Source organism: Enoplosus armatus, chromosome 15 (assembly GCF_043641665.1).
Source record: "Enoplosus armatus isolate fEnoArm2 chromosome 15, fEnoArm2.hap1, whole genome shotgun sequence".
Taxonomy (NCBI): domain Eukaryota; kingdom Metazoa; phylum Chordata; class Actinopteri; order Centrarchiformes; family Enoplosidae; genus Enoplosus; species Enoplosus armatus.
The window spans coordinates 20,381,957-20,409,391 of record NC_092194.1 but is presented as its reverse complement, the minus strand read 5'-3'; the positions used below and the strand labels follow the sequence as shown (position 1 = coordinate 20,409,391).

The window sequence follows — 27,435 nt, the reverse complement described above, 5'->3', positions numbered from 1 at the left end:
GTTTTTTATATATATGCAGCTGAATTGCACAATGTTTATTAGTATTATATTATTATTAATGAAAGATTAATGAATGACAGGATTTTAAATGTTTGGGTCAGTGCCAATATATTTAAAATGACCATTTACATGAAAAATTATAACTATTTGGTTTCTTATCAACGTGTCAACCAGAGTTCATATGCAGTCGAGGGAGATTCATGACACTGATTAGTTTCATATGTTTTAATAAAAAAAAAGATTAAATAGGTTTGACATTTCTATATATTTCTGTATAACCACTTTGGGCTCTCTCTACACATTTTAAAGCATTTCATATTCAAATTCATAAGAACAATTCACTTAAGTGTCAGTTTTCGGTACCAGTTCTACCACCACAATTTACAAACTAAATAATCAAAATACATAAAATGTGCAAAGAAAATCACATCGGGCTGTGTTTGGCAGAGTTTCCTGCGTCTGTGGTCCAACAGAGTCGCCTGAAATCAGATATTTGACAAAAAGACAATAGAAACACACTTATTTCACAAAGAAACTCTCATATTTGAGTCTGCAGGCACTTTGGGGGCTCATGATGAATTCCACATCTGCTAGATTCAGTTCCTTGCTCAGCACATGACACATTCATGGCTGAGACACGCAGAGAGCTTCTCTTTCTTTAGTTTTTATTAGTTGATCTGACGCTTTAAACTCAAACTGAAATATTAATTCCACAGCAGAATATCGTTGTTGAGAAAACCTCCTCCCAGCAAACTCTTTGGCACTGACACCTGCAATTTATCTGGTACATCTGCTTCACATTCACCCACGCTGAGAGTTTCACAACCTTTCATGCCTCTAAACACTGAATCTCATCCTGATTAGTTGGTGAATTGTTTTCCTTCCCAGAAAATAATTCTGCAGTTCCTCACAATGCTGGAATCCCTCTAACATGTAACTCGCTGCATGCGTCACATTTTATAAGCTTTGTAAGAGATAACATATGTGGCATTTCTACATTTGGCATTAAAGAACATGTTGAACTAGTTTTTGCTTTTTGAAAAACAGAAGTAAGTTCACTCATCTGCCACAATATGAACTGTAGTTTAAAAACAGAGAACATGTTATTAGATTCATTTTTAACTTAAACTTTCAAAGGATAAAGCTGGTGGGATTTTATAGTAAAACCAACAATGTGTGTTTCTTGGTAAATCTTTAAAAACAAATATATAGTATCATTTAAAAAAAAAAAAGACTCGGTAACTTTAAAACAAATTTAAAACAAATCATTAATAAATTGGCAGGTCATGCTGAGGATGACGTGGTAAATAGAATATTCATTTTGCATTAAGTTTGTCTTGGTTATATATTTTATTTCGGTTCATTTCTGTGTCATATTTAAACTTTAGTGTTTTACTCTTTTCACAGGTCCGAACCACTCGAGAACTTCATTCTCACATAAGAGAAAACTGGTGAACGCCACAAATGACGTTAAATCGCTCACACGTGCCACTTAAGAACGAATCTGTTCTCACAGGAGGCCTATTGTTGGTTTGGTTACACAGGAAAGAGTCATCAACATTTTGAAGGTAAGACAAAGGTAAACCGGATTATTAGAAAAAGGACAGTTGGTTTGAGTTCAGATGGCGACTCGTCCACCATGTTGTACCACTAGTTGTCGGGCAGCAGGAAGCTGAAGCAGGAGAAAGACAGATTGGACAGACAGTCTGTGTTGACGGCGACCTGCATGTCACCAAATAAAACTCGGCTCCTGTCGCCGTCGGTGTTTCCCAGTTTCTTCTTCAGCTCTGCGAGTCGCTGCAGGATCAGCTGGTGTTCGCTGCCTCTCAGCAGGCCTCTGAAGTACAGAACAGCAACCAGGTGCTTCTTGCTGCAGGTGGAGAAGAAGAAAACACAAATATAGGAAGTCAGTTTAGCACATTTTTCTTGCAGGTTATTAAGATGTTCAAGAACTATGAAGTTTGTCACTGATTGTAGGAGGAGTGTCTCTGGTGGGAAGACTTTGTTTCTTCTCCACTGTTGAAGGTTGTTCAGAGTTTCTGAACCAGACTCTGATGGAGGAAACATGATCTGAGTGGAGCAGTTGTTTAAAAAGATCCAGTCTGTTGGGCACGTTCTCTATTAGAGCTCCTGCACAGCTGCAGATTTGTGGCTGTAACTGTGCTGAAATCAACATGGATTCTCTAACTCCATGTTGTGTTTAGAATGGTAAAGATTTGAGGTGTTCTGCTCAAACAGGTGCAACAAACCTTTCAGGAGAGTGAAGAAGAAGGAGATGTGAGCCAGTTTCAGCTGACACACTCCTGAGAAGACGTCCAATCAGGACACATGAGTGGAAACAGCTGCGCAGATGTGCATGGTGCTTTAAAATAGGCGGTCTTTTGTCATGAAGGGTCAAGAGCAGAGCAGAGTTCTCATTCTAACCAATTTCATGCCAGAACAAGTACTAAAGTCACTCTGTGGTGTCTGAGCTGCACTGAGACGACTTCAGGTCTACAGTCCAGAATTACAGAGAAAGACTCAGTGACCCTCATGAGACTCAACTGAACAATGAGTTTTATTTACAGAAGAACAAAGACAAAACTTAGACCTCTTATCAACTGTACAAGCTCCACTCTGACCATGTTTCCTCCATCAGAGTCTGGTTTAGAAACTCTGAACAATCTTCAACAGTGGAGAAGAAACAAAGTCTTCCCACCAGTTTCCTGCTCTGAAGGAAACATCTTAACTCTTCATCGTGGGCAGCGAGACCAAACTCTGTAGAAACACATTTCTCAAGTCAACGACTACAGAAATGATCCCTGAAAGTATAGTCTTGGTTTGTTCTGGATGTTTCTCAGGGTCTTATGTCTGGAGACGAGGACTTTTACCGCTGGTGGACTCCTGTGGTCCAGAGGGACCCTCCTCCTACAATCACATCATGACAGTGTTGGAAGGAAACATGCATTGATTTGCATTTTCTTTTGCAATTTTTCTGGAAATTCTGGAAGTTAAAATTTGCTCCACATTTAAATGGAAACCTGACTAGTAAGATAGTGTTAGTGCTGCTGTCGGCTTTGTTACTCTACAAAAAAAGAGGCCTGTCTGTCAGTAGTGCTGCTGTGATTGTAGGAGGAGGGTACCTCTGGACCACATGAGTCCACCAGCATTAAAAGTCCTCGTCTCCAGACATAAGACCCTGAGAAACATCCAGAACAAACCAAGACTATACTTTCAGGGATCATTTCTGTAGTCGTTGACTGGAGAAATGTGTTTCTACAGAGTTTGGTCTCGCTGCCCACGATGAAGAGTTAAGATGTTTCCTTCAGAGCAGGAAACTGGTGGGAAGACTTTGTTTCTTCTCCACTGTTGAAGATTGTTCAGAGTTTGTGAACCAGACTCTGATGGAGGAAACATGATCTGAGTGGACTGTTTATGTTGTTCAAAGAAGAAGACTTTGTCTTTAATGATCATTAAAGCTGGTTAACAGACACCTGCTCAGGTTGAAGTTGAGCAGAACTCTGTTCAGAATTAATCTGTAGTCTCTAAACTTCATGTTCTAATAAAATGATAAGTGTTGAAGTTGTGCACCAAAACTAGCAGAAGAGTGAAGGAGATATGAACCAGTCACAGTCTGCACATGCCCTGAGAGGAGGTCTAATCAGGCAACATGTAGTGAAAACACCTGTGTTGGTGGACCATGAGTGTGCAGGGTCTTCACAGCTCCTGTACACCTGCACAGGTGTTTTCAACTGTTCTGGCTGATTAGACTTCTGCTCAGGTTGAAGCTGGATGGAGGATTGCTGGGAAATACCAAGTCACCAAACTCCCAGCACTAATTACCACATTTACACAGAGTCACGTCATGCATCTTGTGTGGATCGAAAAGTTCAAGTTAAGTGTGAACGCATCCAAGAAGTTTAAAATCTGATCCACTGAGCTGTTAATCCAAATACAGTTTACTGCTGTTTCTATAGAAGAAAGAAACAAGAAAGTTTTAAAGCTAAACTTAAATAAACCACATTTCTTTCGTTTGTTTTTTACAGCTACATAACAGTCCACTCAGATCATGTTTCCTCCATCAGAGTCTGGTTTAGAAACTCTGAACAATCTTCAACAGTGGAGAAGAAACAAAGTCTTCCCACCAGTTTCCTGCTCTGAAGGAAACATCTTAACTCTTCATCGTGGGCAGCGAGACCAAACTCTGTAGAAACACATTTCTCAAGTCAACGACTACAGAAATGATCCCTGAAAGTATAGTCTTGGTTTGTTCTGGATGTTTCTCAGGGTCTTATGTCTGGAGACGAGGACTTTTACCGCTGGTGGACTCCTGTGGTCCAGAGGGACCCTCCTCCTGTAATCACTGATCGATTTGTTCATATTTGTGAGTCATCACTGACGTGACGTCAGAAAACGTTACTTGTTTTGATGTGTGACAGCAGAAGGTAATTCATGTAATTTGTGTGGGAAAAGAAGAGATTTTAACTTGAATGCTGATGTGATTGAGGTCTTAATGCATCAGTAGTGCTGCTGTGATTGCAGGAGGAGGGTCCCTCTGGACCACATGAGTCCACCAGCAGTAAAAGTCCTCGTCTCCAGACATAAGACCCTGAGAAACATCCAGAACAAACCAAGACTATACTTTCAGGGATCATTTCTGTAGTCGTTGACTTGAGAAATGTGTTTCTACAGAGTTTGGTCTCGCTGCCCACGATGAAGAGTTAAGATGTTTCCTTCAGAGCAGGAAACTGGTGGGAAGACTTTGTTTCTTCTCCACTGTTGAAGATTGTTCAGAGTTTGTGAACCAGACTCTGATGGAGGAAACATGATCTGAGTGGAACTTTTTTTTCTTTTTTTCCATGTGGTTTACAGAATATGGAGGTTTTAGTTATGTTAACTTGTTATCATTAAAGGATGTATTTTAGGATTTTGGCCATCTCTTGCCAGGTTGGACAAAGAATACGTGAGTTTTTATACACTTTATAAACAATCACAGCAGTGATCATTTCATCTTTTCATTAATTTTTTCTGTTTGGTTGACTCATTCTCTCACGTTTGGTTAAAGTTTGGCAGTTTGGTTTAATGCCACTCAGCTGTTTATAACACATGATTTCAGAGCAGGGGTCAACATCACCTGGCAGCCATTAAATCTGGTTAATACGGTACCTTTTCAGTGTAATCAATTCAGTTTATTGGGGTTATAGGCCTGCTCATATTTCATCTGCATCAGACCAAAAACATGAAGGAAGCCTGGAGCTTTCTTGTGACAAATGTCAGGGGTTTATAATATAGGAGACAACTTCACATATTTACTTTTTACTTATTGGTTTGGAATAATATTAATGTCATATTTTGTGATCACACTTGAGAGATACAGACTAGTGTATCTGTGGCAGGTTATGCAAATAAACACAGGTGTATGTTCACTTCTTTACCTCACCTGAGGAAGACCACCTGTGGTTGAAATACTTCGTCATACCCACATCAAATAAAAGACAGTCGACAGCAGCTACTGAAGTCTTGTCAGTAAATACTTTTGTACTCCAACTCAAGTAGTTATTTTGAGGACTACTTCTACTTCTACTTGAGTGCTTGTTTTTGCAAAGTAACAGTTCTTTTACTTGAGTAGAGTTTTTGGATACTTCACCGACTTCTGGTTTTATGTAGACACTGAAGGCAGCCCACTGCCCACTGCTATCTGTTTTGGTTGAATCAGTAACATCAAACGTTCTTTCCGCTTCATCTTGTTCACCTTTTTTTGTTGTTTTTTTCATCATCACTTCCTCATTCTCCTGGTTACATTATTTTAAGTCCACAGTCCAAAATGGGGGGATTCCTGGCTGACCCCTCTCTCTCCTCCAGCTAAACACCGTTGTCTCATACTTCCACAATTACAAAAGGGAAAACCCTAACACGTTTTTTTAAAATTCCAAATAGAAATTAAAATCAGGATGTGGGTTAAATGTCGTCACTCTGGGCTTTTTTGTGTCAAAGCCTGTTGATTTTGAACAAAACCGCTGCTTTTCAACATAGAGACACATTATAACCTCGATGAATGTTTCACTTTTACAAACCAGGAACCCCCCCCCCCGTCTTCAACCTGTATGACCTTGAAACTGCTGGATGACAACAACGTCTGCGGTTACAGTGATAGCTAACGTTTAATCTCATTAGCTGAAAACTCAGCGTCGTCCTCGTACCTGGTTGAACCTGAGGTTTCTTCTGGACAAGCTAGTTGATCATAACAATGTTTAAACAACAGATAAAATCTTATGTTTCCCCATAGATCTGTTCTGTAATGACAGAAAAATATCACTTTTAACTCTGATCAGGGCCACTTTCATATAAAACTAGAATATACGCTCTTGAATATATTTGGGTAATATGACCTACAGTATGTGAATAAACCACTGTTGGGTACTATTGTAACTGAAACACTGACAGACTAAAAACATTGGTAATATCATCACTCACCCCCACATCTTCACTTTAATTTTACTAATTACATTTACTCACTGTACTTAAGTACCATACATTTTTGAGGAACTTGTTCTTCATTTGAGTATTTTTATTTTGTGCTACTTTATACTCCTACTTCAGAGGGAAACATTGTACTTTTTACACAATTCATGTGCAGCTACAGTTAAGAGTTATTTTGCAGACTTTGTCTTTGCGATCGTCATGATTGATCAGGAGTCGTGACCTCAGACTGCACGTCAAGCGACAACCAATCAGGCAGAAATTCTAATTCTAACAATTCTGATTCTAAAATCGTGTCTAATCTGTACAGTGTCTGGCTGGTTTAACATGATAAGCGAGTTTAGCCAGCGGAAAGAGTTGATTGTTTGTTTTAAATATTTTCTGCAGCGAATTCTGCTGGTAATCCAGGTTTGTCATGTATGATTATTAAGTTCTAAATGAGTTAAAATGCTTACCTGAAGTCTGGGTAATGCTCCACTAAAGGCTGCAGATGGTTCTTTATGTTCGTCTTGTTTGTCTGTGTGATGATGTTGCTCAGGTCGTCTCCGACAGCGTAGAGCCACTCATGAGTCGAATTCTACGACAGAAAAAAATAATAAAACATACAAAATAATTACTTTAAATACGTTTTGAATCCTTTGATTCAGTTAGGTAGTTTTTACTACTTTATATACAGTTAGCTAGTTACAACTACTTCATACAGTTAGCTAGTTTTTACTACTTTATATACAGTTAGCTAGTTATAATTTCTTCATACAGTTAGCTAGTTATAGCTACTTCATACAGTTAGCTAGTTTTTACTACTTTATATACAGTTAGCTAGTTATAACTACTTCATACAGTTAGCTAGTTTTTACTACTTTATATACAGTTAGCTAACTACTTCATGCAGTTAGCTAGTTTTTACTACTTTATATACAGTTAGCTAGTTATAATTTCTTCATGCAGTTAGCTAGTTTTTACTACTTTATATACAGTTAGCTAGTTATAATTTCTTCATGCAGTTAGCTAGTTATAACTACTTCATACAGTTAGCTAGTTTTTACTACTTTATATACAGTTAGCTAGTTATAACTACTTCATACAGTTAGCTAGTTTTTACTACTTTATATACAGTTAGCTAGTTATAATTTCTTCATACAGTTAGCTAGTTATAGCTACTTCATACAATTAGCTAGTTTTTACTACTTTATATACAGTTAGCTAGTTATAACTACTTCATACAGTTAGCTAGTTTTTACTACTTTATATACAGTTAGCTAGTTATAATTTCTTCATACAGTTAGCTAGTTATAACTACTTCATACAGTTAGCTAGTTTTTACCACTTTATATACAGTTAGCTAGTTATAACTACTTCATGCAGTTAGCTAGGTTTTACTACTTTATATACAGTTAGCTAGTTATAATTTCTTCATACAATTAGCTAGTTATAACTACTTCATACAGTTAGCTAGTTTTTACCACTTTATATACAGTTAGCTAGTTATAACTACTTCATACTGTTAGCTAGTTTTAACTACTTTATACACAGTTACTAGTCTTTACTACTTTATACACAGTTAGCTAGTCTTTATTACTTTATACACAGTTAGCTAGTTTTAACTACTTTATACACAGTTACTAGTCTTTACTACTTTATACACAGTTAGCTAGTTTGTACTTACTTAATTTAGTAATTTAATTTAACCCTGAATTGTTGTGTGTTTTTTAAATGTAAAATCTGAATTTGTACAGCTGTAGCTACATCTGTCAGATACATGTAGTGGAGTAGAAGAAGTATATTTCCCTCTGGAATGTGGTGGTGTATAAAGTAACATTAAATAGAAATACTCAAGTCATATACATGTAATTCGAAGTATTTAAGTACAGTACATGAGTAAATGTACTTGTACATGTTACTTTCCATTAAACCTGTTTAGATCACCAAATGGTTTGAAGTTTATTGCATCAAGACTCTGTTTTACTCTCTGAACTCGCAGGCCAAACAGAACAGATGGTGTTCATGTTGATGGGGAAGTAAAGAGTTTATCACCATGTCCTCAAACAGATCTCTGAGTTCATCCCACTGTTCACGGATCTTTCTCGCTGCCTTCTCGTGTTTGCGGTTCTTGCACGAGTAGTTGTTTTTCATGAGCTGGCCGACGTATTCCCTCACCACGTGGTAGTGCAATCGGCTCGCAAACTCCTGTTGCCGGGAAACACAAACACACACACACACACACACACACACACACACAGTGGGAGTGATGTTGCAGAGTAACAGGATGGGCACAAAAAAAAGGAGAAATGTTAGTGTGCTAGTCTTTATCCGTCTGTCACACGACCAGCAGCCATCAGATCATCTGAGCTAACATCTCCACTTCCACCTATTCATTCGGGTTTAATCCTCCCGCTTTACTGCTTTCTGCAGTCTCAGCATCCGGCCGAAAACAATGGAGCCCAAATTGATTCACTGGAACTTCCAAGACGGCCTACGAAAAAGTAAATCAGGACTTCCTCGCCTGACCTCCAAAGCAATTACAACTACTAACTGAAGTATATCTTTATCTGATAATCTGCATCTTTTGTCCTCATTAAATTCTAACCCTGAAAACACACCTGCCAAGCTTTACTTATTTAGGGGAATTTGTTTACAGTCCATGTTACATGTATGTGGGATTTGTCTAATCAGGATGGGACAAATGCCAGGAATTCTTTGGCCCTAGCTAGGAACTTTATTGGATCATATCCGACACTTTGGCAGGTAATCATCATTAAGAGGTGGGGGTCTTTCCTGTCAGTAAAATGATTTGGCTGCTAAATACAGTTCTTTGTAAAGGCTGGAATCCCCCTGACGGCTTTTTCCAGCCCACCACCTCCTTCTCCTCACCTGGGCGTGTGGAGGCCTCATTACAGCGCAGTGCTGAGAAAGCAGCTCTGTCCGACTCCGAAGATGCTTGAAGTCTTCATCGTCGGTGAGCCACTTCCTCGTCATCATTCTCCTCAGGTACGGCTGGAAAACAGCACAGAAAGCAGGTTCAAAGTGAAAAACCTCAAACAAAACACGTATTATACATTTGATTGTTGGACATAAAAAGCGTCCAGCTTTGACAACAGAAGCCGCTGTTTGTACCCTGTTTTCTGCAAACAGTCAATGTTGGTTTTATTTCACTATTGACCAAATCTTGAATCATGGCGGCGGCTAACTGTTTTACGTTGTTGTCCTTGCTGATCGTTTTGTAAGAAGCTCACAAATGACCTGTTTTGTCTTCTAGATTGGACGAGTTGTTGTGAGGTTATCTGTTTTGCGTCCTGTTTCCTAGCACTCTTTTGTGATCGTATACAGTAAGTACTTTGCTTGAGAGCATCTCTGCTTTGTTTTTGAATAGAGGTTCAGGAAAGGAGCATCCCTTTTTCAGTTCCCCCTTTAGAAACCACAAAAGTAGATGGCTGCCCTCTGAGTGAGGAATGAAATAGATAAAAACGGAACTGGTCTTTCACCTGTAATAACATTTATTCACTGTGCTGTAATTGTACCTCGATGTCCTTTTTGAATTGATCCTCCAGGTCCTGTGTGAGCCTGACAATCAGCCACTTCACCTCTTTTCTGAACCCTTCCACCTCATCTGGACAGGCGTCCCGGTACCCCTCCATGTGCTGCCTGCAGGAACAGGAAAACAATCACTGACTGAGGTTATCATGTGATATTTGACTTTTGTAAAACATTTCAGTGAGGACACAAACTGCTCTGGTGATGAACTAAAGTACAATGTATTTGTCAAAATGTGACTGTGTTCACCGATTATTCAAGTACTGAACTTACAGTACAATATGTAGGTGCTTGTACTTACCTGAGCATTTCCATTTCTACTCTGCTACATTTATCTGACAGTTTTTAATACATGTTAAACCAGTGGTTCTTGTTCTTTTTGGTTTATGACCTTCAAAAAAAGAAGTGTCTATTTTGGGCCCCTTGTCACATATTTCACCAATCCACGAGTTACAAGCAGTTTCCCTTTAAACTTCTTCTCAGATCAAAATCAGAAACTCATGAAACCACGTTTTTATTTATGTACATTACAATAAATGCAACATTTTTGAGGTGTTGCACATTGTCCTCTAACGTCATGAACTACAAGACTGACACCCAGGAGAGGTAGAGGTTAAAAGGCGAGGGGGAGTTGTTGGTGCGAGAAACTGAAGTCAACCACAGACTGCTTCTAAAACCTCAGAGCAGCAAAACATAGAGAGCAGCAGTCAAATCTGCAGCCACAAACGTCCACGATGTCCTTGAACAACCCGCCGTAATTCACATCTGCTTTTGTTGTGACAGACAGAAGCAGCTGGGGGGGTTTTAGAGGTTCAGCAGGCTGTAGGCTCGGTCCCGCCCCCCCCCCCCCCCCCCCCCCCCCCACTTATAACACAGCAGCGCTTCTCATTTGCAGCCCTGATTCCCCGAAATCACGTGGGACGGCACTCTCTCCAAGGCTGGCACGTTTTTGTCATCTCTCACAGTGGCATGAACTCGGCTGCGCATGTTAAAGAAACAGTCTTCTAAACAACTTCAAGCTTGTGAAGGAATGTAGCTCTGCCGCTGCTCTTTGTATAAATGAGACTCAAGCACAAGTCTATGTTGACTCGATTGCTGGGAATCTCCCAGCAAATCTAAAATAGCTCAGAGATGAATCACCCACATGCATCCTCCTCTGTGCGCTTTTTAACCGTTTGTTTTCTGTTTATCAAGATACAGAAACAAAGATACAATTTTAAATCATTGGTTTAAAAACGTTAAACCAAAATATAACTGGATTATTATTTATAAATCGCCCAGATTGCTATAAAAGCAACTTCTGTTGTCGGCAACCTTCAAAATAAAAGCGCAAACATGTTACAAATAGAGTTCTAGAGTTAATTCTTAAACGTGGAAACAGTTGTTTGATCTAAAAGGTCCTCTTACTAGCCCACCACATCTCACCATCTTTATCAGTGGCTGGAGTTTGCCCAGTTGTCATGGAGACAAGATGGTGTGATACAGCTTAAACTTCCAGGAAAAGATAATAAGTGACTCAGGTGTGTCTCTGTCTCCTTTCCATAATATTATGAGTAACAATCTGAGCCTGTGACTTAGTGGACATACTTTTCACCAGCGCAGTTTCCCTCAAGGTTTACGTTGCAGCCATTGCAGACTGCAATTGTCGGCTGAGTCGATCAACTGGACCAATTCCAAAACTTTTGATAACTATTCATTCAGACCCCAAAATTAGTAAAATAATAGGGCCATGGTTTAGAAATACTGGAATGACCATTTAAGTAAAGTCTGAATACTTCCTCCACCACTGTTGTATGTTTTTGTACAAATATGAGCTTTTATTTTGAAACTCAACCCAGAAGCATTACTTCCTGTTATTCTGGTTAGCTCAGCACGCTTCTAAACAAGTTGCAATTCAGGGCTGCCCCGCTTATGGTCTCCGTAAGTTTATCGCGGTGCATTATGGGTAAATTCAGGAAGTCACGTGACTTACTGTAAAGCAGTGAAGGTGTTGATGTAGGTTATGTGGTACTCGGTCCAAAGAGGCTGTGGTCTGAGAGCGCCGCAGTGACGCTTGAACTCTGTCTCAAACCTGCAGAGGAAAGAGGAGACTTCAGTCAGAGGAGATGGATGGATTCAGCCTGTCAGGCGACGGAAAGGGTTTGGTACAGCCCACCCTAAATGGACTTCCTGTTGACATTTGCCCTTCAAGTCCATAATGGAGTGAAGTCGACTTTATCTACAAATCCCTTCAACATTAAAAGGGACTTTACAGAGAACAAGCCTTGAGCGGGTGGACAAAATAACAAGAACACGATATCCCATGTTATGTATGATGTTTGTGTTTAGGTGAGCAGTCAAGAGTTATGGTAACAACATCTGTATCTGTAACAACAGTAAATATACCCATGAATGTACTCCATATTTCACACTTTTACTTTGCACTTCAGATGCTGAGATAGTGTGCACGAAATGTTTACTTAACTAAGCTTTTCCAGTTTTATCCCTTTTATTGTGTATTTACTTTGTACTTTCTGGTTTCATCCCGCTGCACCTGCTGCTGCTGCTGCTGCTGCAGAGATAAAACGTCTCCGGAGAAAACAAATAAGGTTCATTTAATCTTTCTGTGCCTTTGAGGTAAAGAATGATGGATGAAGGAGAGAGCGGACACATGATCTTTTCTGAACTCAGAACTGTAGCACTGTGATGTTGCGTGATTCAGCCAAAAACAATATTAGTCATAAATCAGGCAAAAGGAAATATTCTCACATTACTCAACAGGAAAATCTCACAACTGCGTGGTTGTAGCACAGAGGCCAGATTCCTGTTTTTGGTTTGTTTTTCTGTGGGCAGGTTCCTCCCTCACACCTCTATTTTCCTCTTTTACTTCTTTATTGATATTCTTAAATACATTTGGCTTTCATACGATTTACTTGTTCTTCTAGCCTGGTGCTGCCATTTGACCTTTGACCTCCTCACTAATAAATGAAGACACAAAATGATGACAGTTTCAGGTACTTTTCTTATAGATATTAACAGAACTTGTAGTGAATGAGTTAATAAGCAAACGCAAAAGATGTGGAACATGAAGATAAAGACAAACTTTTATATATTGCTAATTTAGTGTTTATGTGTTATTAATGGCAATACATCCACTTGTTGTTGAGATATTTGGACCGAAGTCGTGGAACAACAAATCAACATTACCGTCCATAGAGTCACACCGTTGGCATAGCTGAAAATAAAGCCTAGAATATGCAGCACAGTGTGAAAATGTCCTGTAAATCAACAGTTTATGTCTGTGCTCAGTCACATAAAGCAGCTTACAAAGAAATATACGTGTCTCCGTGTTGATGTACCTCTTGGGAAACTGTCTGAGCTCTTCGAGGCACAAAGAGGTCACTTTCTGTTCCAGCTGAGCGTCAATTTTTCGAGAGTTCACAACGTTGCTCTTCACATTCTGTGGAGAGAAGACAGCATTCAGGCCAGTGGAGATTCATATGAAGCTCTCTGCTGCCCCCACATGCTCCATTCACCGCATTGCACACTATTGTCATTTAGACTTCTGACTAAATCAAACTTAAATGTCCACTAATCATTTAAACTCACCTTATTTGGGCATTTTTTAAGAAACAAAAACAAATAGTAACGACCACAAAAATAACACAAATAATAATCTGGAAAAAAAAATAGCAAAAACCCAATTCAGCCACATACAAAATATTTATTAAATTTATTAACATATAAATATTTAATGTTTTTCAAATAAATTTCAAATATAAAAGGTTTGTAAGTTGAAAATTGCAGGATTTTAAGCAAAATGTACATTTCTTCCAATATGAGAGAATATCTGCTGTGTCTTTTATGTGCTTTTACAAACTACTCATTAATTAATGAATTAATACACTACTGGCACACTTTGATGGTACTTTCATAATGAAATATAACAGGTGTCGTACCGTCCAGATGTCCATGTGAATCTGAGACTCGAGGAAGTTGTCCTCCTTTTCCAGAGTACTGCTGTTCTCCCAGTGCTCCTTATTTTCAAGCTCAATGATTCTGTCCAGTGAAGACTTCATGTCCTCCTGCAGCCACAAACACAGGGAGAAGTCCTCACTGAAGAGTCTGTAAAAACTTCAGCTTTTCTGAGAAATGACTTTATTTTAGTCCCTCTTCCCTCAGCGACCTTAAACGTAAACTCAGTTTTAATGACAAGAACTAGTAATAATGTATAAACGATTAGGGATCCAGTTTTTATTGTTATTGGCATGAATGAGCTACTACAGGAGCCTAAAGGTCCCAGAAGAATTCAGCCTCCAAATCAGAATCAGAAATATTTTATTGATCCCCGGGGGAAATCAGAGGCTTTTGTGCTTTTATTTTGAAGGTCAAAATAAAAGTGTCAAAACTGGAGGGCCGCTCACCTCTAAAAGATCTAATAATTACATTTCTAGCTATATTTTATAGTTATGTTTTGGTTTTGTGATTGAATGTGAGCACAAAGATTTCATCCTGGATGTGTTTTTTTTTTATCTTGTAGAAAACAATTACTACAAAGTTGAGGAGGTGTGAAAACGTTGTAAATAGAGTAGAAGTGATCGATGCTGTGCAGGGTTGTTTTTTTAATCTTGTACATAAAATAAACATGACGTTTTATCTCCCAACATGAAGGACTAAAGGGCCTGTTTACTTTGACTCTTGTGGATAAATACTGAATCCTGGTGGAAAAAATACTGGGTCTAAAAAAACCATCCAAGGCAGCTAAAATCCCCCAAATGTCGATGGGAGCTGCTCACCTTCACCCTGCAGCAGTACTTCTCTTTCAGCTGCTTCAGGAAGTCGTCCTCCAGCTGCAGATCGGCGCTCTCCTCGTTCATGTCCGGCTGCAGGGAGAAACTTCCCATGATCCTCTCGCTGTCGGGGTGAAACAAGACACGTTGAACGACACTAAAGAACGCAGAAGACGTGTTGCTTCATGTCGGAGGGAAACAAGAGATCAGGTTACAAGCTGGGATCACCGATGGGATTTGAACAACATAATCTTTAAATAATGCTTTGGAGGAAGGAACGCAGTTATTTGTAAATGAAGTATAACGTCTTTGCAGTTGAGTATCAAGTATCAGTTTAACTAAAACACCCGAGATGTAGAGGATATCGTGACGATGGAGTTTATTTCCACAGAACTTATTTGTATGAAAAGGAGAGTATGTGTGATGTGAAGTCTTTTCCAGGATGCTGCTTTACATGATCTGTGAGAAATGTGAACTCGACCTGATTTAAATTTTTCCATTTTGGCCTCCAGAGAGTCTTGTGCCTCTTTTTTTTTTTTATCAGATCAGCTGTTTATTTTTGGTCTCCCAAATGTTGTTTTTTCGAGCACAGTCTTTTGGTTTCGGTGTGGCCTAATTCAACAAATAATGTCAGCAGTGCTGCCTCCTCGCACGCTCACTCTGCTGCTGTGGTGGCGTTTGGTTTTAAACATGTCTGTCTGAACACATCGTTACTGTACGTGGGCAGTCGAGGAGTGTTTATAGATGTGTTTAGGGTTTCTCCTGCAGGTTAGAGACTATAAACACTGCTGCAGGAAGACAATCAGTCTGATTAATGTCGCCAAGAGGTCTCAAGTCTGACTGAGAACTTTTACTGCAAATTACCACAAACTAAGTATTATTCCACCATAGGAGTACTGGCGGCATTGGATATACTGGGAACAATGGTAAATATGATTAAAACATGGGAGGCCTTATTCTTTATTTTTCTTATTGTAAACAAATGAAAATATCTTTCTGTGGCTCTCAGCCCATTGGTTCCTACTGAGGATGTAATTTTTTAAAAAGGCTCAGTAAGTTTCACTGACCTCTTGTACCGGTTGATGATCCAGTCCAGCAGAGCGTACAGATCCTTCAGCTCCGTCACCTGCCGCTCCAGCCTCTTCAGGTGCTGCCCGACGACTCTGTGGTAACTCTTCACGTAGGTGCTGAAGACTTTAAAGCTGGGTGGGTACGACCCCCGCAGCTCCCTCTTCACCTTCTCCAAGTCCTCCACGATGGCCTTACCCAGCAGACCCAGATGAACTGCCAACCAGGAGGCTTTCTGCTCCTTCTGCTCCAGGTGAACTTTCTCCACCGTCACCTGCACCCCCTCGCCCACCGCCTCCCTCCAGGCCTCCATCCAGCTGCCCTGAAGCCCGCCGGGTTCCTCGGCTCTCCTCTCCTCCTCCTGGATGATGCGAGCCACGGATACCAGCAGCTGCTTGTTTCTGGAGGGAAGAGAGTTGGAGTCGCGCACTATGGTGTTCACCTTGTTCCTCAGTTCTCCATACAGGAGGTTGAGGTCTTTTTCCTTCTTGGCCAGCTCCATGGGAGAGTCCTCGCCGCAGCGTTCCCGTTCCTGCTGGAACTCCTGCCGCAGGGCGAGCAGGTTCAGGTGAGCCTCCTCCAGCACCTCCATCTCTATCAGCTTATTGATCTGCATCACTGGGAGAGAAATAGAGAAGATGACGAATCTCTTAAAAGGGTTTAATACAAGTGCAGAGGGTAAGAAAAGAGAGCGGCAAGGGGGGGGGGACACACACTCTTCCTCAGTTCATTTGTCATAAATCAGAGAGAAAGAACAGCAGCGAAACTCAGGGAGGAAATTTGATTCTTAAAATCAGAAGAAATCACTTGTGACTGTCATTTTAACAGTTAAAGAAACGACTCCTCTGTTTAAACACTCAGGATTCAGACACTGACTGTGGTGTCGGTGTCTACAGACAAGCTGAACCCCTCGTGTATTTACACCAGGAATGAGATTCCTATCTTTTGGCTGCTTTTGTTGCCAAAACAGGGAAAGATAAAGGAGAAAGTTGAATGTACAGACAGAGAAAGAGACAGGAAGAATGTTTGGGAACATTGTGAGAGAAAAGGTTGCAGTCATAGCTTGCAGCGAAGAACGTCTTTAAAAACTTACAAGGTCGGCAGCCCATTTTGATGTAAACTGAAGGATACAAGTATAAACTTTTCTACACAATCTGATGCAAATATAAGCAAAATGAATTAAATATACCTGAAGGACAGTCAGCAGTTCCTCTTACAGTGAAATCATGAAAGAAAACTTAAAGCTTCAGTGATTTGTGGACTTATTTTGCAGAGCCCAGGGCCAACATGCTAAACTAAGATGGTAAACATGGTAAACATTATATCTGCTTAACATCAGAGTGTTTCATTGAAGGGAAGTAGCATGCTAATATTAGCATTTAGCTCAAAGCACCACTGTGCCTATGCACAGAGCTCATGGAGCCACTAGCATGGCTGTAGACTCTTCATCTTGTTTCTATGTCCAGACAGCTCAGAGAGTGTTTGAAGACAGCCATATCATATAAAGTCACATGACACTGAAGACAACATGGCTGCCAGAGGGAAGGTGATATGTGGCCTTTAAGCAGCAAACCCTCTTCGGGAAATAAGCGTGTGAGAGTACCTGACAGCGGTGTGTGTGGTATTTCTGGCAGTGTGTACGACTCCTCGATCTCCTCCTGCACCACCTCCTCTTCCTCCTCCTCTATTTCCTCCTTCCTCTTCTCCGCAGAGCCTTCAGAAACGGGGATGAGCGGCTCCTGTCTGCAGGTTTTATCCTTATCTTTGTTGGTGCCGAATTTTAGGCTTCGGCGAATGGAGGCTCCTGTTCTTATGAGAGAGTCACCGAATCCGCCCATGTTGGGATCTGAGGGTGGAAAACACACAGTTTGTGTTAAAGCAGCAAGTGTGTTTGGTGTTGGGAACCTAATGTCCAAAATCACTAAATGAATGGATTATAGTTTTTAATGTGCTGCTGTAATAAAATGTTTTAGTTTACAGTTTACGTTTCTTTGGAATCACTTTTTATTGTTTAAGATGGACAGATTGAAAACATATCTTTGTCTGATTATCTTTATGGAGTCTGGCCTGTATGAGTGTACAGCAGCTTGAACATTCACAGGTCTTATATTCAGGGATACATGATGACACAGGAACTTTCTGCCAATATCAACCGCATAACCAATAATAGGCCTTTGTCATAGCGGGCATTTTGATGTGTCTTGAAAAGCACAGGTTAACCTAGTTAAACCATGTCAGCGTGCCAGCATGCACAATGCCAATCAATCAAACTAGTAATGTAATTAGTCATGTTATTAAATACACCTTACAAATATGTCTGCTGTATAAAAAAGGCATGTTTCCATGGTAATACTGGCTAATACCTATATTTATACCAATACTAGTAGTAGTAGTATGATTTTCCATGTGTCTATTTCTGATAGGCAGAAATGACCCCAACAGAGAGAAAACTTGGAACACTGGAACAGCCGTGAAAACAATCTCACCACACGGCCGTTGTTCACTTTCAAGCCAACGTGGATGAGACGTCCTTAAAAGAAGTCTGTGTAACTTTAGCTGACCGACCACAAGTGATAATAGTAATTGCTAAAACTGCGTTAGAAAGGTTTTAAAGTCGGCATGACAATTCTTTTGTGCACAAAAACAGCTCCACAAAGAAATGATTCTCCCGGTTTGATGTGGAAGACCTTGACCGGCCTGCACAGATCCCTGACCTCAACCCCATCCAGCACCTTGTATAAACCGGAACACCGACTACCTCACTAAACCTCTTGATCAGGAGCAGGTTCCAACAAGACTAAACCCAGGAGAGAGGAGGCTGTTACAGCTGCAGATTAACGCCCACGGTTTGTTCCGCAATCAAATACGAGTGTAATGTTCAAGTATCCAAGAAGAATCTATAAAAACAGTAAAAATGTAAGTAGAACATTAATATTAGCAGCCAGGAGACGTATTGATCTAGTATTAAGTGATTGCTTTACCTGTCTTTGAACGTGTCAGCCTTTTGTGTGGAGCGACGTCGCCCTCGTCTTCCTCTTTCTTCTGGAAAAGGCCTCCGATGATCTTCAGAGGAGAGGTCACCGGAGAGCCAGCGCTCAGACCTGGCAGAGAGGCAGAGACAGGCAGAAAGTTTCTCAGTAAACTGGCTCCACGGTTTCACAATCACGTCTCTCTCTTTGTCACGTCAGCAGGGAAAAGAAATCAGTCTTGACATTGATACGGTTTCATTTCCTTAAGGTTCATATCTACACTTATGTGTGTGTGTGTGTGTGCACGACTTGGACGCGTTGTGTCCTTTAACTAAACCAACTGAGGAATGCAAAGATTAAGTCATGATGAAAACACACCAGTTCGTCTGGCTCAGATCCAGGGGAAAGTGAAAGTCACAGGTGAGTTTTGAAAGCAGTTTGTCCTCATTTCTGCCGGCCGAGTGATTTAAAAGAATCCACAGTCGAAATTAAATAACCTCGCGTGCACGTCTAAAATGAACGACTGTAACCTTTGTAAATGTTGCTGAAGCTAGCCTCGCTAGATAGAGCTTAATGTAGCCTCACTATTAATCAGCCAAAATGTAGATGACCATGTGACTCTCGGCCTCTCTGTACTCCTAAACTTTATTAACAGCTGTTAACAAAAGGTCATGTGGATCAAACTTAAGCCTGATTCTGGATCTACGTCGTCTCTGTCTCAAAAGATAAATCTCAGGGGGGCACAAGATGAAACTGTTAAACAACATTATGTATTCTATTGTCTGGGACAGACCTCAAGGCTGCGTATTGATACGTACAGGTCATGTGATGGGGGGGGGGGGGGGGGGTCACTACCGGCCATTGCTTCATTTTAAAGTGTCAGACGCCACAAACACATTCAGAACAACAGCCGCGACTGAGCGAGGAAGAGTTCACGTTAATGTCGGAGCGAAGGAGCGAGCTGTTAATCATCTACTGTTCAACCCTTCAAGCTTATTCATTTACGAACACTGATTATTTAGTCGTGGAGGTCAGAAAGGAGCAAACACTGAGGGACAACACCAGCAGTGGAATGTAACTGAGTACAGATCAATTAGTCGACTGATTGGCAACTATTATAATCGTTTCCGTCATTTTTCATGTAGAAACATTTCCTGGATTTGCTGCCTTTTCTTTTTAATAATTTGAATTTATTGTTGACAATGTTGAGGTTGAGACTGTTGGTTGGACAAAACAAGCCACTTTGGGCTCTGGGTCACCGTGACGACATTTATCACTATTTAATCGATTAATGGAGAAAATAATCAGCAGATTGATCCAATATGAAAATAATCATTAGTGCGATACAAAATAGTTAAAAATGAGCTCCACCTCAACAAACTACGACAGTAAAATCCTGCTTTTACACTAATGATGAAGAATAATAATGTAATGATGTAATATATAACAGTATAACAGTCACATGGGGACATTTTACTGCTTTAATACTCACATACTTTTACTTAAGTGACATTTTCAATGCAGGACTAGTATTTTTATTGAAATAAAGTATTTGAGTACTTCCTCCAATCAAACATCATTGTTGTTTTGCGCTGATGCTCAACAAATAAGACCTACTGTAGCAGAAACACAGAGACAAATCACTCAGCAGGAAGACAAGTTTTGTTTTCAGTCAAGTTTAACGACGCTTGGCTTTTTCTAAACTAGAAAAACTGGCTTTCTTGTTCTTTCTGAACTATATTCCCACATTATTGCTCTTTCCACCTACACACACACTATCACCCACACCTGAGGGGAACGAGTTCACACACGTTTTCTGGTGGGTGTTAAAGGGGATTCTGGGAAATGTAGGCAATCACTAATTCAAGGAGAATTAGAGGAGGCAATCTGAGGCAAAGCAGGTTCAATAAAACAGGTAATTCAACACAGAAAGAGACAGATTTTCAGAGATTTCTTGTCTTATATTTTCTTATGTTACCAGTAAGAACTTGTCTGCAGCTGAGTGGGTCAGAACACACACAGGCTGAAAATGTAATCACTCCTGATACGGTACTTTCCAAGCGGCTCGTGGTGACTTTTCAGCCAGATGAACGGGCTCAGAAACACCACATCTCACCTTGTGCTTCCTCTTCTATCTACTGAACCTGCAATCGTGACGGTACTCACTGGGTGACGGAGGCGGTCGTGACCCCGGCTCTGTGTCTTTGACCTTTGACCCCTTGCCTCCGGACGACAGCGGGCTCTTCTCCGCCGCTCGCCGGATGCTCTGTCTGAACGTCTGAATCACGCCCAGTGTCCCCTTCGCGGCGCCGTTGGTCGGCGTCTTCCCGTTGCTCCTGAGGGACACTCTGTCCTCCTCCGGGTTTTCAGTAGATTTGTCCATCATTTGAGACATCTCATCCTGTTAAATAACATCCAACTGTGAGGAAGAAGTGTCTGCCTGCACTCTGCTGTGTGTGTGTGTGTGTGAAACGGCAGTTAAGGTGTGTCTTTGGTCATAGTGGCTGCAGCCAGCAGAGACAGGAGGTGCAGTTTTGTTTACAGATAACATCACAGCCTGTCGTGCAGTTCTTGTCAGCAGCTACATGATGCCCTCAAGGAATCAAGTCAAGTCAAGTCAAGTCAAGTCAATTATATTCATATAGCTCAATATCACAAGTAACAATTTGCCTCAAGGGGCTTTCCAATCTGTCCAGCATACAACAGCCTCTGTCCTCAGACCCTCGACTCAAGGGTGTAACTTGCACTGGGGATGGGAGGACATGGTCCTCTGGCTGTATGAAAGTGTTGATACATTCATCTGAGTCCCTGTCAATGTTTACAGTGCGCTCAGAGCTAAAAACGTAAGCAGTCTGCTGCAGAGAGTGATATGCCTTTTTATTTTCCCCTGGGTTTTGCCTCTCAGGGTGTTGCAGCCTGAGATACTATACTCTGGGCTGATATAAGCACCTCCATCTTCTCTACATTATTTCGGGTAAAAAAAAAAAGTTATATTTCTGTTTACAGTTAATATTCTCCTGAATGGAAGCAGTAAGGTTTTAACATTTTCACATTAACAATACGCAGCTGTATGTCTTTGTTTTGTTTGTTATGCTACCATTATGCTTGTGTATTATCACGTTTGTTTCCATATCATAAAGGTCCTTTTTGGCTTTTTTCCTTCTCAGTGTTGTTTCCGAGTCATTTGTGTGATTTTTATGTGCACAAATAAACAGAACAAAATAATACTCATGATCAAGAAGTAACCAATAACTATGAGATAAAATGCTGCAGTAATATGTTTAATTTATTTAAAAGGAAAGTCCACCAATTTTGAAAAATCATCTTTTACCAAACTGTCTGACAGCATCAAATATATTCTGTATTAACTTGTTCCAGCTCTTCTTATTCAAACCAAAGACCGCACGTACACATTTCCACACAATGTGTATAAATATGCATAAGTGTGTATAAAATGTGTACATATTTGGTGTATTTGGAAACGTTGGGCTCATGAGTTTGTAATGTCTTAATTAATACGTTTTGTATATCAATGTAAACATTGCACTCCTGCAACAACAACAACAACAAAAAAGGACTTTCCGCTGTTTAAACAAAGGTTTCATTCACTCATTGGTATCGAACCATGTGGATACTTTCAGTTTTATTTTGGCCACAGAATTGTTTTGTCTGTAAAGTCAAAGTAAGTTTAAGTTCAGTGAAAGTAAACAAGCGGCTCAACGACAACAACAACAACAGCTCTTTACTTTCAGTATCCTCCACCACAGGAGTTAACAGCGAAACTATCCGACTGCACTTGTGTTATTCATTTAGATGCAATAAAAGTCATTCATTCATTTGACCCTTAAAGTAAAAGCGGGAAGAAGCACAGAAGTGTTTTTGTTAAGAAGGTAGGTGTGTGTTACATGTCAATAAAGTCAGCTCCTTTATTTGAAATAGAGCACACTATGAAGTCACTAAAATCAGCTGTACTTTTAAGATTTTACTGTTGAATTGAACAGATTTCTTCAGTGTTTGTAAGAGAATTAAAACACAAGATGAGGCTTATATGTATATTTACATAATCAGGACTATAATCCAGGAAAATGTCCAAGAATCATTGAAGACATTGATTTTAAAGTTTACTCAAACTCTATTATATTATATTATATTATATTATATTATATTATATTATATAGCAGTATGCTTCATGTCGGAAAAGTTTTTATTTTTAAACCAGCTCATGATCAACCCATTAAAAAGTTACCAATGTGGTTAACACCACAAACATTTGGTCAGTGCACACAAACTGTGCATTAAGTTAAAGAGTTACAGGCTCGTTTAACTTCATGTTGAGAGAGAGAAGAAAGGATGTGTCCTTACCTGCGGCGCTCAGGTAGAAGATACTCTGCCAGCCCTCCTTCTGCTCGTTTATCGCCTCCTCTCTACCTGCTTTCACTTTCTCTGCCTTTTATTGTGAAACCGGTTTGTAAAAGAAATACAAAGTAGAGTTCACCGTCTGCTGTCGGCGTCAAGTTGTGCGTCAGGAGGGTGAAAGCAGCTTCTCGTGAACACAAGGCCGTGATGACAAAGATCACCTCGCTGCCTCTGCTGTCATTAGAGAATCAGTTAATGATTAGACGGATATAAACTGAGGGAGGAGTGTCGTAAACTCTTCTTTACAAACTCTTTTCACTTCAGGATTTGTGACTATAGCAAAGAAAATGTAGTTGTTTTTTTGTTTTGTTTTTAACCCCCTGATCAGCTTACAGGTAGATTATTTTCTTACCTGGAATGTGGCGTTAAAGCAGGCCACCACCATGCTGCATTCAAGTGCCCCCCGGAAACTCCTGCGTCAAGGTGGTGGGTCATAAATGAATAGGTGTAATACTTCAGCAGTGGTGAAAGAAGTACTCAGAGCCTTTACTTTAATAAAAGTGCCAGTACAACAATGTAAAATTATTACCATTACAAGTAAAAGTTGTCCTTCAAAATTGTACTAAAACAATAAGTAAAGTATCAAAAGTAACTACTCACTTTACTACATTACTGTATATTATTACATTCTACAAAATGCCGTCTCTTACTCGTATAAAGCCACGCTAGCAACATGCTGATGGTTATACTGTGCACCATGTTCACCACCTTAGTTTAGCCTCTTAGCATGCTAACATCAGATAGACACAAGTTTAATTTCAAGTTCATCCTGAGGGGAACATGAATGTGTGTGCAGTTAACAGAGAGTGAATACTGGACACACACGACGTGTAAATAAGTAACTGTTTGCTAACGAGTTCAACTTAAAGGTGGTGATATGAGTCAGTTATTGCTAGTTATTCTTGTTTTGAAGTATTTGATTTCATTGTCTGATGTCAAGAGTCTGTTTCTTTTTGACAAGCGTACCTGGGGATGAAACACTTACCCGAAGCATGAAGTGTTTATCTGTTGATCCCTGTTGTTAGAAGGGCTTGGACTTGTTAATGTGTATATTTTTTATTTTCTATTTCTTATTTTTATATTTTTGTGCATACTCTTATTTCTAAACTCTCTACTCTTGAATGGGAGCACCAGTACTGTATAAAGTATTTCTGGTTTCTGATTCTGATTCAGAAAAAGGTGTGACACAATCCATTCATTTCTTTATCCTTTCATTTAAATTGTCCTTTTATTCTCCATGTCAGTTATGGAAGCATATTTATTATCTACTTCCTTCTTTTAATGACAGTAACCGGTTTCATCAACAGTCCAGGGATTTCCACTGCGCTGCTGAACTCAGCAGCAGCTCTGCCGCCACACAATGGCTGCTTTTCAAGAGCCCAGGCTTTAGATTAATGTTGCATAATGGTGTGTCAATGATGTGTGTGTGTGTGTGTGTGTGTGTGTGTGTGTGTGTGTGTGTCCAGATCCATGAGCTTAGACCATGTTGAATGTCCAATTATACTGCAGTGCTGTAAAACCCTTATTGTCAACAAACAGAGGAAATGTAATTGAGATTATCTGATAGTGTGTTGTTGTTGTTGTTGTTGTTGTTGTATCGTGTGAAGCACAGGAAGCAAATGACCAACATGCTGTACTCGGATATTTACTCGGTGTACTTTTCCTTCAGACGGCAGGTTTAAAATCTTCTCAGTTTGATTTCATTAAAGCACTTTGCACATTTTGTTTCAAAACAACCAACTTAGAAATAGCCGATGATTATAGCTAAATGACATCAGGGTTTAAATGTCATGTATTGTGCTAAATTCTAATCCTGCGTCCCTGTGATAATTGATCATTTATCTCATTATAATAATTTATACATACGTTTTGGGTGGTAGCTAACCTCCATATAAAACTGCACTTGACTGTCAGTTAGTGTCTAGGAGAGCAATGTCATAGTAAAAGGCCTGACTTGGAAATAAGTTGCATTACTAAAGCTAAAGATGCTAAAGCTAAGGATCGTTTCATTGTGACCTTAAGTTAAGTTATACTGAACTATGTTATGCTGGACGACTATTCTATGCTTTGCTGTGCTATGTTACACCACATGCTACCCTACATTACATAACGTTAGGTAAAAATACATTTCTGTGTGGTTAAACACGATTATAGGGCTGTCACTTTTTTCAAAAAGTCAGATTTGAACAAACTCAAACTAACATGTAATTCCTACACGCTCACCCACACAGAAACCATCTGAACACACAGACATGATACACATATTTTTAGATCCAGTGTGACTTACACCGTCTGAGGATATCATTAGCTCTGATATCCCTCTTGCAGAAACGTCCATAAAGCCGCTTAGAGATCATAGAGGGAAAAAATGCTCCTGGGAATCCAGAACTTGCCTGAGAATAAGCAGGTTTTTAAGTTTTCTTCAGTATCAGAGTAATCCAGTGATATCTGCCTGTGCATCCATGGGTACACTGCAAACAGGAACTGCTAATAGCTAATTCGGCATACTTTTAATGGTGCCAATTTGCCAAAAGGTATATTGTATTTGTTCTGGTCTGTAAATAAAAGTTATGATTACCTCGGCTGTATTATGCTGCAGTTTTTTTAGCTGTTAGTCCCAGTTGCACACACACACCTACACACACACAGAATCATATACCACCCACGTCACTACGTCGTGTCACCTTGTATCCACGGGCAGCCCTGGAGTAAAGAGAAAATCTTGATGCTGGTATTTCTCCTTTAAATGAAAGCTCAGTGCTCATACAGCTTCAACACTGAAATAACACACAGTCGTGTTATTTGGACAAAATATTACATTCGGCTTTGTGAAAATTACACAGTCGACATATGGAAATTAGATCCATTCATGCCTGTCAGCTGTCTGGTTTTCAGGTGACCCAGACAGCTCGGAGGTTTTCTTCCCGTCACTCAAACAGTAACACCAGGCAGGAAATCACCCCGACGGAGCTTCACATCTATTCACCACTGCTTCACTGCAGATAGAGCTCTGGCTTATCCAGATACGGCACCTCAGGTTTGAACTCTGCTCTTTGGAGACAACTGAACCAGGATAATCAACTGAACAAAGCTGCACACTGTGTCTGATGCGTTCATCCTTAAAAATAACACAGGAATGCCTTTTATCTGTGTGTATTTTGGTTTATCTTTTGCACTTTCTTCAGGACTTTCAGCCCATCTTCTCTCCCTCATCTGCATCCCCTTCATGCCATGTTCGTTTAAATGCAGAGTGGATATTATTTGGCCGTCTACCACCATTGTTTAGAGGGTTTATATTATTTTTACCCCAGAACGCTGTGACAAAAAATACCCCACTAACCTTCCCATCAACTTGCCCCGGGTGAATTTCTGTTCTGTCTCGAGCTGTCAGTCCGTCTATCAGCTGCAGAGCCTGTTTATCTTTTCATTATCCGTCTCACCCTAGGTTGTTATGCAGCGTCAAGGACTGAGGGGTCATTTTCTAGAAAAATGAGAAAGACAGATATAACGAATCGACTCAGTTTAATTAACTTATGAACACAGGTTTGAGGGATTGGGAACATGTTGAAATGTGAGTTTCAAAAGCCAAAAATCAACTGGGTGCTAAAACCCGCCTCTATGAGTTGCTGTTGCTATGCAGTTTACAGAGGCAGATTTACGACGGTGTGAGATTCACCAGAAGTATCAGTAATTTTTGAAACAATGGCTCCTTGACTTCAGACAGAGGTAGACGAAGGCAGGCTCCTCACATGCATGCATTTAGCATGACATCATTATGTAGCATCAACGGCATATTAAGGAATCATCTGGAACCATTAAAAGTCAGCCGTAGATGGTGTTTTACGACCATCTCATGGAACTAACATTAGCTTAGTCTGCCAGCGAAAGTCATGTTTTAATGCAAAGCCAACTTTTGTCTACATCTGGATGTAATCAAGGACTCATTGTTTGAAATATTACTAAGATTTCTGATAGTAAATCTGTACCGTCTAAGGTGTAGCAACAGTAACTGAGGGGGACGATCAATTAAGAATCCGTGACTTCGTCACTACACGTTAACCTCTGGTTACAACATAAAAACCTATAGGACAGTTGGCGTATTTGCAGGTTTTTCAAAATGTGACATCCTTGCTAAAATGAAACTGTCTCATCTCAGATCACGTTTTAAAAACGAAATGTTAAGTGTTGGAGTGGGTTTTTGACATTAAAAGCATTTGGGAACC

The 27,435-nt window shown here is 40.1% G+C and overlaps 1 protein-coding gene and 4 non-coding genes across 5 annotated transcripts; 2 read left to right on the top strand and 3 right to left on the bottom strand.

Annotated features, from left to right (window-relative positions):
• Nucleotides 1–210: 210 nt before the first annotated feature.
• On the bottom strand, nucleotides 211–21,241 carry exoc3l4 (exocyst complex component 3-like 4). Its single transcript, XM_070920435.1, has 13 exons — nucleotides 20,963–21,241; nucleotides 18,809–18,928; nucleotides 17,431–17,673; nucleotides 15,827–16,445; nucleotides 14,766–14,883; nucleotides 13,929–14,054; nucleotides 13,329–13,429; nucleotides 11,963–12,061; nucleotides 9,978–10,101; nucleotides 9,331–9,453; nucleotides 8,494–8,646; nucleotides 6,915–7,036; nucleotides 211–1,870 (listed from the first exon to the last, which is right to left on the bottom strand). Exons 1-13 carry the CDS (start codon nucleotides 21,189–21,191, stop codon nucleotides 1,651–1,653), a joined length of 2,397 nt encoding a protein of 798 aa, XP_070776536.1. The 5' UTR covers nucleotides 21,192–21,241; the 3' UTR covers nucleotides 211–1,650.
• LOC139298338 (small nucleolar RNA U3) lies at nucleotides 2,611–2,817 on the bottom strand. The gene has a single exon (XR_011598610.1). It is a non-coding gene; the product is annotated as a small nucleolar RNA U3 (small nucleolar RNA).
• On the top strand, nucleotides 3,202–3,408 carry LOC139298340 (small nucleolar RNA U3). The gene has a single exon (XR_011598611.1). It is a non-coding gene; the product is annotated as a small nucleolar RNA U3 (small nucleolar RNA).
• LOC139298332 (small nucleolar RNA U3) lies at nucleotides 4,037–4,243 on the bottom strand. Its single transcript, XR_011598604.1, has one exon. It is a non-coding gene; the product is annotated as a small nucleolar RNA U3 (small nucleolar RNA).
• Nucleotides 4,612–4,818, top strand: LOC139298335 (small nucleolar RNA U3). The gene has a single exon (XR_011598607.1). It is a non-coding gene; the product is annotated as a small nucleolar RNA U3 (small nucleolar RNA).
• Nucleotides 21,242–27,435: the final 6,194 nt, after the last annotated feature.